At 38.4% G+C, this 13,403-nt stretch overlaps 1 protein-coding gene across 1 annotated transcript in view; it reads left to right on the top strand.

Annotated features, from left to right (window-relative positions):
* The window catches only part of LOC139719224 (uncharacterized), a 33,148-nt gene that overhangs the window by 14,105 nt on the left and 5,640 nt on the right, over positions 1 to 13,403 (top strand). The window contains exons 10-16 of the mRNA XM_071630654.1: positions 1,378 to 1,719; positions 3,255 to 3,486; positions 5,844 to 5,963; positions 6,764 to 6,972; positions 9,239 to 9,323; positions 10,640 to 10,876; positions 11,821 to 11,994. Coding sequence (XP_071486755.1) covers positions 1,378 to 1,719; positions 3,255 to 3,486; positions 5,844 to 5,963; positions 6,764 to 6,972; positions 9,239 to 9,323; positions 10,640 to 10,876; positions 11,821 to 11,994 — 1,399 coding nt within the window. The remainder of the gene's footprint in view (positions 1 to 1,377; positions 1,720 to 3,254; positions 3,487 to 5,843; positions 5,964 to 6,763; positions 6,973 to 9,238; positions 9,324 to 10,639; positions 10,877 to 11,820; positions 11,995 to 13,403) is intronic.

Raw genomic sequence — 13,403 nt, 5'->3', positions numbered from 1 at the left:
ATGAAGAGTATGTTATTTCTGGAAGACAAATATAACAGCGAAATGACACACACATACACACGAATACAAAGCAATGATTATCTGAACTTATGATTCGTAACTTCGTGGGCTAAATTCTTAGTGATTTTTGTAACATGCCAGTTCATTACATCTTCCATTTTGCAAAGTATACAAGAAAGTTGTAAAAAAAATCCAGCGAGCTGTCATCAAAATAGGCGCAACATGAATAGAACGGAGATCTCATTTCATTTCATTAAGCACGGCACGTAATTCAGTCCGGAGACTGTTCTTCGGATCAAACACAACATACATGTCAGAAATCAGTTTAATGAGCAGTACTGTCAGATTGTATGTAGTTTGTTTATCATAGACTTTTACATAGACATCTTTTCTGCTTTTTTATGATTGTGGACTAGTGAATTGAAGTTCCTGCTGAAAGGGTTTTTAAACTCATTTTGTACGTAAGTGGTTTGACTGTCTTACCCCATTTCAGTCACTGGTTTGATATATTGTCCTTTTTTCATTACATTGTGTTTTTAATATCGTACATTGATCGAGTTATTACTGATTTTATCAGGACGTTTTGCTCCTTTTAACTCTGACTGTAAATATGTTTGTATTTTTTTTAATAACTATATTTGTGCATGATGATTTTATGTATTTATATATTTGGATTGTATAGGACATTGATGTAAAGCAGCACTCGCCTGCTGATCTTGTTATCCTGTCAAAATATGTTGAAAATATATAAAATGAATAAATAAATGAATAAATAAGTAAGGGAAATAAAAAAACAAAACTCAAGCAAAAACAAAATAAAACAAAGAAACCAGACAGACATGGTGATGAAACTACCGCAAGACAATTAATACTTTCAAGCACCGTCATTCTCCGCCACGATTTTTTTTTTCAAAAGACAGGCTTCGAATTCGTGATCACATGTTTAGCAGTCTTGAGCCGTGCGTGCTCACTGCACCACAGAGTGACGACTTACTTTAATGTATTACAGATCAGCGTACGCGCTTGCGTAACCATATCTATTATCTAAGTGGGGGCACTGTGGCATGGTGGATAAGACTCCCGACTCCCGATCGGAGGACCGGAGTTCGAATCCCGCCCAGTGCTTACGTCCTTGGACAAGATGCTTTTACCCGCCATGTCCCTCTCGACCCAGGTGTATAAATGGGTACCTGCCACTCCTGGCAGCGCTAGAGTAATAATGATTGCAGGGCCCTCTGGTAGAGCAGTGGTAACCCTGAAGAGGCTACCTTGGGTAAATAAGACATTATTATTATTATTATTATTATTATTATTATTATTATTATTATTATTATTATTATCAATATTATTATTATTATTATCTTTTCTCTTTTTCAGACTGCCACGTATCAGGCTATCATCTTCACAAACGGCGTCCACACTGCAGCCTTAGCGATCTACGAAGAGGGAAGTATGAATTGGCGTGCTCAATCAAAGCCAGTGCCTGCACGATTCGGTTACAACATCAGAATCTCAAGGTTTAACTTGTTTCTGTCCCGTTCTGCAAGTTACCGTCCCGACCTACTTGACGGAAGCATCGGTTTAAAAGGTGTACAATTGTTCGACTTAGACGCTAATCCCTCGGACTACATTAATCCACGAGCCTACTGTCTGAACTGGTACAACCAAGCTCGAGGGCCACTCATTCACCAGTTTTTCCACCAGCCATGTCCGTGTTCGGTATTTCAGGCTATTTTCGACTTCCGTTTTACTTCTTGCAATTACGCCTACAGTTTTCAGACAGGCATGTCGACTTCCCAGCTAACAAACTTCAATCGTGAGTAACCATGTTTAAACGTAGTAAACCAATGAATCTGTAATCACATCTCTGAATCGAGCTTTTGTACACTCTAAAAACACTGAAAATGTGTCTCCTTACTGTATACCAGCTGCAAATAGCATACCACAAGCAGTTGTGTCCCAAACACGATTACTAAGCCTTATCCTCCATTCACGCAATTGTCGATGTACTCTTTGAATGAACACACTGTTGACCTAAGCTCTCATTCTTCAATCGTCTTTGGGTGGTCAGTGAAAGAAGAATCAGAGTGGAAAACAATACTGTCTAGACCATGATTGGCATACGTGAACATAGATTTAAAAAGACAAAACGGAAATATTTTGACGATAAAACGTGACGTCAGTTTACTTTAATACTATAAACGGAAGTGGATATTTGACTCAATTAGCCTGAAATGCTTTTCAGAAATTTACATTTTGCAATAATTATCTCCTTTTAAGTTGTAGTTGTGCCCGTTGAAATTCTGCATTATTTCAATTTTCATCGATAAAATAAGCGACAGATTATAATAATGTATCGTGTTTGCAGCTCTTTGCGATCTTGCAATTTGAAAAGTTGCACTGACAGTTTGAACAGCACAGGCGATTTCCTGTTCACCTAGGCCTCCTAAACCTTAACATTACTATGACATGTTGATTTATTTTCTCATGCCGAAAGGGAAAAATTCCGCTAGTATACTTCTTTCAATGTCTTCGAAAGACACTTATTTGTGTATGTGTGTGTGTGTGTGTGTGTGTGTGTGGTTTTTTTTTTTTTTTTGGGGGGGGGGTTTGATTATTTGTAATCATTATCATTTATTATTTTTTCGCGATACAACAGCATTATAAACCACGAACTATGTTTTTCATTTTTATGTGATTGCATGTAATGTATATATATATGATTATCATTATTATTATATATTATATATATATATATATATATATATATATATATATATATAATATATATATGTGTGTGTATATGTGTGTGTGTGTGGTGGGATGATGCTGATATTTTTACCGAACGCTTTTGTCATCTTATAGGATGAATGATAATAATCGAGAAAATAATAAAGACAGAAAAAGTTGCACGATGCCGGCTAGTGGTTGAAGCTTTTCACCTCGGGTCTACGTCAGCTCTAACAATGTCTGTTTACACGAAATGGAATAGAGGTCTTGAGCATAACAAATCATATGGAGAATATGTAATGAACATTATACATTGGGTACAGCTTCAGCATGAGTTTTAGCAGAAAGTTTATACCACTAGCCGGCATCGTACGACATGTTCCGTCTCAAATATTGATGAAGAGTTCCTCTTTGCTCACAACCAACATTGTGCTCTCCATAGCTGATAATTAAGAAGTGGTAGCCCTACAAAGTTGGATTACCTTTCTTTCTTTTTTTGATACGCACTGTATATATAATATATTTCAATTCCAGCACCGTTCTACCTATTCCTGAGGAGTTTCTCCTTCTTTGGGTTCATACCTTTCAATGGCTGCTTCCAACCGCGGTGGCCCCTTCTCGGACAGGGGTATCGATGTACCTACAGCTGGTGGCTCCGGAGAGGATATAGCGGCTTCTGGCGGTCCAGTCACTTTCAGTCGGTCTTACCATTCAACGGACGCTTCCGACTATACAGCGACTTCTTGAGATGGATTGGTAAGAACTCACTACAGGGAAAATCAATGAATGACCACATTGCTGTGTGTACTTGCTACTATGTTTATTCATTCATACAATTATTAGCTTAAAGGGATAGTACAGTATTGGTGGAAATGAGAATTGGGCTTTTAACTTTTTGCGAGATACCAAAAAAAAGAAGCACTTACGAAATAGTACAGAGCATACCATTTTAAGAGAAATTCAAAGTTTATTTGATGAAATTCGAGTTTGGAATAACTGAAACATCCAAAAACAAAGTAAAACTAAGCAATCGTAATAAAGTGTGGGTCCCCACTTTACTAGAATCACTGTTTTAGATATCGCAGCCATTTCAAAACCAATTTTCATCAAATAAACGTTGAATTCCTCATGGAATTACATACTCTCTCATATTTCATGGGAGGTTTCCCATTATCTCACCCAAAAATGTTAGAAACCTGAAATTAGGTCTCAACCAAAACTATAAGATCCCTTTTTCCCTTTAACCAGAGGATTCGTTGTTGCTGTTGTCATTTGAGAAAGAGACAATTAAATAGCAATATCAAATGATTTTCGGGAAAATTGGTTGGAAATGCGATTTTATCAGATCGCAGGACTACCAATGCCTTCTCAAAACAGTGTCGTTTTTTGTAACCCCCTTCCCCACCCCCCCACACACATTACGCAAATTAAACCCTAATTTTTTAAATTGCTTGGCATGCTTGGTGAGCTATTGGAAGCGGTGACGTCACAGAGTCACATTGATTACATGCACTTCAATAACGGGGAGCTCGCTCGAGCAAGCTAACGATCGGCTGTGCTGCGAGACAGGTGAGCCGAACGTTTATGAGCACATGTATAGGGTAAACCAAGGAGGTGCTAGGCGAGCTAACAGCCTGGTCGTGATTGCATGTTTTGGTCTGCCGGCTTACGCGGTGAGTTGAGCACATTCTACAAGGGGTTTAGTGTATTTGCTTTGTACTAGGATTCTGTTTAGGCCCTAATGTAAAGCATACAGGCAAAACTAGGTGACTGTACATTAGTTTCCCCCCCCCCCCCCCAACAAAAAAAAAAAAAAAAAATCAGAAATGCAATTGGGCCAAAACTGAATAGCTGCATTATTATACTGAGTATGAATTCCTCTTCAAACTGCATTTTGGTTGGAAGATGAAAGTTTTTCTCGCGGAATTTGAAGGGACTAAAATGTGATTGGGTGCATGTACAGAAAATATGTGATTTTCTTTTTTTAGTAAAAAGAACTCGTAGTCTGGCTTTGCGAACCCGTGGACAGGGTTTGAGCTGACCCCACCCCCACCCCCTTGGAAATTTGATGAATGAAAGGGTATATCTTACTTTTTCAGGATAGTGAAGATGAAACACCTTATTTCTGCCAGCTATTTAAAAGATTTTTTTGAATTTTGAACTTTAACACACGTCTCTATGGGGAATATCCATGTGAGCCCTATACGCTACCCTCGAATAGCATTTGGGGTGAGCGCACAATACATTGAGCGATTTGGCTTGAAATTTTAGCGCGACTAGGGCCGAGCTTGCGAGCATTTAAAAAGATCATTATCAATAATTATTACTTCCCTGTAGGCCTGGTTATTATTTTTTTTAGACGATTGAAGCGCTCCTTTAACGTTTTATATTTTCTACATTCACGTGAAAAGGCTTATGCATCATCTTAAGGTCACCCTTATAGCAGATTACAACTCATACAAGGAAAATCAGTCTCATCTACTATAATCTACACTCATACTTTCACACAGACAACACATTTCCATCTGCTGGTATGTCGCTGTGGTCTCACCGTGCACTGGATGCATGTGTGTGTTTTATCTATACGTTTGTTAACACATTAAATTCATCGTTCAAAATTTTTGTTTTCTTGCCATATTTATTATAAAGCTTACGTACTCAAAGGGGCCCATCCACAATCGCTGCTTCCAGGCCCTGGGTTCGAACCTCTAATCAAAAATAGGGGCTACTGTATTGCTGTTTCGCTTTATAATGTCATCACATAAGTATTTTTTGTGTGTGTTTTGCTTTGTTTTGTTTTGTTTTTTGTTTGTTTGTCTGTTTATTCATTTGTTTGCTTGTTTGCTTGTTTGTTTGTGTGCTTGTTTTTCCTTTTTTTTGGGGGGGGGGTGGATAAATTGAACTTGAACTTGATGTGATAGAGTATCGGTACCGAAGTTAATGGCTGTGATGATACATCGACGATGTATTGATGATGTATTGATGATGTCCAAGTCTTTTCGTTACCGTGGGTTGGGACCAGGTGCGGGCATAAACATTTGAGCAAGGTCGAATCGACATCACACTTTGGTGCATGTCGTATCTCTGTCACTTTAAATCTTTCTTCTGCACAGAGAACGATGTGCTCCCGCAGTATTTCTGCTGCAGTCGCTCGGGAAACCAGCGCTTCTGCAGAATGTACGAGAGCCTAAGGCCGCCCTCTACGTGCCGATTCTACAGAAATCCATTCATCGGTGAGTTCAAGACCATATTGGTCACATTGAGAGCACCCCCTCGATTTCTCAACGAAAATGCTTTTAAGTGATGGCAAATAGCCCAATGATTTATAGATAAAAGATGTTGTGTAGAGTGGTATAAAGATGTAATGTGTTGAATTTCATTTGTTTTAGGGGCCGCTCTGAGTAGTCGGGTGTAAACAAACATCTAATGGAGATATCCAAGCGCTCATGGGATGGAGTTATACAACATCCTGACCCTTGGGAGGCTTGGCTCTCTTTTGGGATAGTGACGTCTATCCAGTTTGCAATCAAAGAAGAAGTCCAAAGAATATAGTTTAGGAGGAAAACATTCTCTCACCTATGGCTGAAGAAAAATAATGTCCTCATTGTTCTCATCATCTATTAAAAAAAAAATATATATATATATAATTATTATTATCATCATTATTATTATTATTATTATTAGTAGTAGTAGTAGTAGTAGTAGTATTATCGTTGTTATTATAAATGGTATCTTTATCCAACAAATCATTGATCGCAGCCAGAGGCTGAATTACAAATGACTTTACAAAAGTGGAAAATATAAATACACAGTATTACATAAGTATACAAATGTAAAAATCAAAATAACACTCAGGCTCATACAAAACAAGAACAATTCGACAAAAAAGAAAACCCTCAGACACTGCATACAAAAGAAAATAATGAAAGTTTGAATTGACGTGGACCTCTGACCCTAAAGTTACCAAAACAATCACTGCCAATCAGTACATAAACATATATATAATATGTTTATTTATTTATTTAAACGACAGCATGGTTCTTCGGTGACCCCCACATCAACACTCTGGACAACCGGGGATACACGTTCAACGGTCTGGGCGAGTACGTCATGCTCGAGTACACCAATGGTAACCCCTTCGTCCTTCAGGCAAGAATGGGGAAGGCCTTCGATGAAAAGGGCCAGGAGTTAGACACGGGTACAGTCTTCACTGGCTTCGCCGCTGGCCAAGGGGGAACAACCGTACGTTTGTTTGTTTGTTTGATTTTCTGTTTGTATGCTTTAGCTGTTTCCTCTCTTACCCCCCCCCCCCATTTTATTATTATCATTATTGTTATTATTATTGTTATTTATTTACTTATTTACTTATTCATTTATCTATTTATTTATTTATTTATCTATCTATCTATTTTTGGGGGTCGAATGGAATGGGAGATGGGCAAGTGAGAAGGATCACCGGGGGAAGGGGGAGTGGAGGTTCAGTGCAGAGGCAGCAAAACGTTTCTGAGTTTTTGGGGGAGGGTTGTTGCCGTTGTTGGGTTAAAGGTCAATGATATAATCTCATACGAGTATTTCCAAACTTAACTTGAAGAAAGTGAAAGAAAAAGAAAATCTTAAACTAGTCTTGCCGACCTAAAAATGCATGTCATTTTCTGGCCTTCTGGGAAACAAACCTGTGCGACTTTTTAAACGTTGTTATGCATGTTCACCATTTTCAAATTTATATATAGGCCTTGATATATATATATATATATATATATATATATATATATATATATATATATATATAAATGAATAACAGCAATAAATAGTTTCTGCTCGGAGTCCTAAGAAAGTATAGATTCACAACAGTAGGTCAATATAAACTCCGTTGGAGACGTAAATTTGACGAATTTTCGCCCATAGGGCTTTGTGTTTGTGCGCATCTTGTTATGGACGCGCTACCATCACAGTGACGACGCATCTTTTATTTTGATCTGCTTCAAAATAAAGTGTCAAATGTATTGACTTGACAAAGCCCTATGGGCGAAAATTCGTCAAATTTACGTCTCCAACGGAGTTTATATTGACCTACTGTTGTGAATATATATATATATATATATATATATATATATATATATATATATATATATAGAGAGAGAGAGAGAGAGAGAGAGAGAGAGAGAGAGAGATGATATACCTTATATATATATATATATATATATGCATTTATATATATATATATATATATATATATATATATATATATAATCTAAATTAATGAATAAAGAAGTGCGTATGACCACATTACTGGCTGAAAGTATGATGCATGGCATTTTTATGCCTCCGCCACGAAGTGGTGCCGGAGGCATTATGTTTTCGGGTTGTCCGTCCGTCCGTCCGTCCGTCCGTCCTTCCGTCCGTCCGTAATGAATTTTGTGGACAAGGTAACTATCAAAACCTGTTGAGGTATCCTAATGAAACTTGGCATGTATGTGTATTAGGGGGTGAAGTTGTGCCTATCAACTTTTGGGTGCACATGCTCAAGGTCAAAGGTCAAAAGGTCAAGGTCAAATACATAAAATTTCACTATTTCCACTATATCTATTGAATGCCTGAAGATATTTTCTTGAAACTTAGTGTATACATGTATTACCCAATTAAGATTCTCTGGTGAAAGTTTGGGTCATGAGGTCAAAGGTCAAAGGTCAAAAGGTCAAGTAAGAATATTAAAACTTCTTTTTTTTCTCCGTACCTTGGGAAATTGTTCAAGGTATCTTTATGGAATATAGTATATACATGTACTGACTGGAAGTGATTATCTAGAGAATGTAGAGTTCATGGGGTCAAAGGTCAGGGGTCAAAGGTCAAGTGCAACACTTCAAAATTTTACTATTTCCTTCATATTTATGCAATGCCAGCAGGGTTATTTTTTTTTAACACTTGGTGTATGCATGTGTAACCTAATAGAAATTCTCTGGAAGTTTTTTTCTTCTTCTTCTTTTGCCTCAAAGGTCAAAAGGTCAAAGATCAAGTGAAAGTGCTGAACTAACTTTTTCCTCCATATCTCGGAAGTGGCTCAAGTTATCTTGAAACTTAGTACATATTATGTATGTTCTACCTGAAAGTGATTATCTTATGAATTTTAGGGTCAAGGGCCAGATGAAAATGGTAACAATTTACTATTCAATTCAGAAATTGCACTTTTTCTCCACACCTGTACCTTGAAAATTACTCAATGCCTAAATGTATGAATGGGTCAAAGTCAAGTTAAAGTCCTTAAATCCCTAGATACATGCTCTTCTGTTCATCCAATTAAACCTAGGTCAAGGAAGGTGAACATTCAACACATTTGTGACAAACTTGTCATTTCAATATTTTGCCAATTTTGTGAAAATGTAATCACACATTGTCCACATGTACTATCTAGAACTATTGGGAAAATCATGCATTATGGCGGAGGCATACCAGTCGCCAGAGCGACATTTCTAGTCATACCTGTTTCGTTTTAATCTTTCTCTCATTACAGCTTCGCATAACTCTGAATGCAGAGCGAACGGAAATGCTAATACAAGTCAACGAATCCTTTGTTGATCTGGAAACTCTACGAGCAGGTGAGTTTATTTGGTAAATAATTAAGACAAAATGCAGGTCAAAAATAGATTTATCTCTAAGAATATTTTCTTTCATATTCCACATACTTAGAATCTTGCTAAAGGATTGGAATTTGTAAGTGAACGTACCCGAAGCCCTTAGGATAGTGTATAACCCTACCTAGGATAGGTCTAAACTCCCTGTCTCTATCTACACTTAACGTTAGATCTGCAGTTTTCATGTTTGTTTGTTTGTTTGTTTTACTTAGTCTAACTAGCTGACAGTGTGTTGTTCGTCCCCACGTCCTGTTCCCGAGAGTTATTTCTTTTTAGAATTTTTTTTTTTCAGATATGGAATAAAATGGGAATAAAGATATGGAATAAAAACCAGATAATCAACTTTTGGTTTCAGGCAGTGAGACAAACTATCTCTTCCTCGGCGATCTGAATGTGTACGCCATCTTTTCTCAGCAGCGCTACAGATAGATAAAGCTACAACAAGATCGCCCCGGAAGTGATAGTTTGTCCCATCACTTCACCAACGTCGATTATTTGCTTAGTAGCTGTCGTTGTGTCCTTTAAGATGGGGAAAAAAGGTACAGTACACATAAACTCTGAAGTGTTACTACTTTGTTGCTGTTTTATTATGTACTATTACATTATGTCCAAGTGATCAATGTGATGAGTGTGAGCGTGATTTTTATATTTTAGTAAAGTCAGAAAAAATGCAGTTTTCCCACTTAAGCTTTAAATATGAGGAGATATCACTAATTTTCCTCAGTAAACCATGACTGTAGATTATTTACTGAAAGGTATTTATTGAATAACATCCCTTGCAGTCCGTAGGCTGAATTGCTGACATCTTACAAGGATCAGCATAAATTCATTCAATTATATACCATACAAACATACATTAAAAATATTAACTATTGCACAATAAAGTTAACTTTTACCATTAACAAAACAAAAAACAACAGATATTTCAATTACAAATTCTAACACCTCTGTTCTTGTTTTTATAGATAGTCTCTATTTTTTATACAAATTACCTTACTAAAAATCAACTTCCCCTTCACCATCTTCTCTTTTTCCCTCCTTATAAAGTAGAAACAAGTTTATTACAACTATTGTTTATTTTTGTTTATGTAACAATACTTAACATTGATTATACTGAATAAATTTTCACATTGTTGCACTAAAGATGGGTCGTTCATCTGCATTATTGTAAATGAAAGCTCCGATCTTTAAAAGATGAAGTCGATTTGAAACATAATAACATTTTGAAACATTTTGAAACACACCCGCCTGGGTCTGGCACACTCTGGTCTTCCTAACAGACGGATTCAATTCCACCGATGATGACTTCTCGCTCTCATTCGTGAGCGACGATGACGGCTCAAACTCGACTGAAGACACCACCACCAACAACAACAGCACGAGCGTGGAGGCGTCCTTCATCTACGCTGGTCAGACGCCCACGGGATTCACGGTCACGTTCAATCAGGGAGTTCTCGACGTGACCATGTCCGTCGCACCCGACTACGCTGGAGAAGGCGTGACCAGAGGCTTACTAGGTAAGGGCATGGAAGTTGCGCACAGATGCAAGAGTAGGGAGCTTTCGCAGGCCCGACGCGGCCGGGAGTTGAGCGTGCAGTGTGTAAAATTTGCATCTGCGCATGATCAAATCCGAGAAACGTCCCGTCCTGGGGAAAACGAGTACGGTACTCGCACAAAACAACGTTCGGTCCCGATGCTGGGCAGGAGTGAGCTAGCCAGCCAGCCAGCCAATCAGCGATCTCGTAAACAGTACGCTGAGGTTGGTTGGGGATTTGTTAACTAAGCTACGTCTTCCCACGAGTTGGTCCGTGAGACAAGCATTTTGCTCCCCTTTTAGTAAGAACTCTCTCTCTCTATTGATGTTTGCTACGTCGAAGAAATACAATTGTACCTGCCGTTCCTGTTCAAGCTTGAGTCTTGAAACCAGTCTCACACTGTCACGCACTTTTCAATTCAATTCAATTCAATCATAGTTTATTTTCAATCAACGAAAATCAAGACATAGTACAAAGTATACAAGTCATGAAATGATATTGTTCAAACATTTGCAGAAGATCCATGTAATATACAAGATAAGTTATATAACAACAACAATAATTAGGAAAAACAAAGCATATATACTTCGTGGGCATGCGGAAAATAAATTCGATTATGGAAAATTGCGATCCACTAAAAAGCAAAGCTTGTGGGACGTGGATCGCTAGATGATTAATAAGTAAACAATGTATTATTCAAAATTCTTCATAACTATTACACTGTATATCTAATATAGATTGTTTAAGTCATCTGTAGAAATACACATATAGTTATTTTAAGATACGCAGGTTGGGGAAAAAATATATAATATAGTATCAATGCTAATGCCCGGACACTGTTCATTGAATCGCGTGTACCGGGAAAATATGACAAGGACAACACACTCGTTTGCACTTTCATTTGCACTTTCATTTGCACTCCCCAGGGGTTTGGAACGACGACCCATCGGACGACTTCCAGGAAAGGGACGGCGATACTCTTATGCCGGAAGCAGGACAGAACTTGACCGAAAGGGAGATATTTGAATTTGGGCAGACATGTAAGTTTATTGCCCTTAAACATGTTAAAAATGTCAGATATTATATACATAAAACGTTCTGTATGATTTGATGGCTTGACGGCAGAAATCAAACATTGACAAAATCAGTTATGAAATACTATTAGTTTCATACCTGCAATGCCCTCATAAGCCAGTCAGGCACAGGCGCAGAAAACTGCGCCTCCCGCCAGGCGCAGAAAACTGCTACTTTGGGGTTATCCGCCCGAGCGCCGAGCAAGTGTGCCCGCTACAATCGATTCTCGTAGTTTCCGCGAACAGTCGGTTCCATTGATATCGTCTGTGTACCAGGCGCCCGTTACTGCTTTTTACTGATTTGCAGTGCACTAAGTACTGTATGCAAGACAAATTGCCAAAACACGATAGTATGTATGTGTATACTGCATGGCACTGTTTCACCATAATTATATCGAAATACAGCATGCATCAGGCACATCCAGAGCCACACGCTCTCACCAACAAACACCATGCGCTATATAGGTCTCTCCACACTGACCATAGCTCATTTATAAATCAAGAAATAGGCTAGTGAGATTGAGAATGAAGTAGGAGTCATTGGGATTACCTTGCTGTTACGATGTTACGCTGTTCTGCTTCCTTTGCAGAATCATCTGCAATTAACTCTGATAACTCATGTTTAACTATATGTGCTCTCTTGTATAACTCTGTCTCTAAAACTGCAATACCTATCGCATAGCCCCTGCCTCTGTGCTTTGCCCATGGTCAGTTCAAGACCAGGGAGGTATACGAGGTAGGCCCCACAGAGAGCCTGGCCGCACTTTCACAACACTTTCCTTGTTTTAAACTGCTGCCCTATGTTTACTCAACAGAGATAAGAACCCAACCTGCCGGGGAGAGTACCACAGAGAAGAGAGAGGGGGAAAGAGATGATGCGTTGAGAGATGGAAGGTGGCTGTGCTGGGGGAGAGAAAGGGAAAGAAGCCACGAGAGGAGATGAGAGAGGAGAAGGGAGAGAGGAAGGTCTGATAGGAAGGAGTACATTTCTGTTACACTAGCCAACACCTGTTGCACAAGGCTAAAAAGAGGGCAAACCGGTGGTCGTTCAAAAAACATTTACCTAATTATGTATTCCGACCAGAATTACGCCAGATGTCAAGGTTTTATTCCCCTAGAAATGATTATTATGCAAGATTAGGTATTTGGCTTACTACAGAGGAAATATCAGAAAAGTGTCAAGGTTAGAATTTTCGTACGAAATTAATATCGATTAGGTGTCTTCATCACCTAAATTTTCTCCATGCCTTTTACACTACGAGCATCGCGTGGCATGATGGGTATTGTCATTATAATATTCATGATAGCAGAAATCGGCGCTTTTCGACAGGCGCAGTTTTCTGCGCCTGTGCCTGACTGTAAGCCTTCCACTGACCTCCACACCAAGCTTAACTATAACTTTTTATCGGAAAAAGGAAAGAGTTTTCTTTTTACTC

This window comes from Diadema antillarum, unplaced genomic scaffold, assembly GCF_040938485.1.
Source record: "Diadema antillarum isolate AM-2024a unplaced genomic scaffold, OU_Dant_1.0 scf00000107, whole genome shotgun sequence".
NCBI lineage: Eukaryota > Metazoa > Echinodermata > Echinoidea > Diadematoida > Diadematidae > Diadema > Diadema antillarum.
Note: the sequence above shows the minus strand (reverse complement) of the source record. Positions and strands in the feature narration are given on the sequence as shown.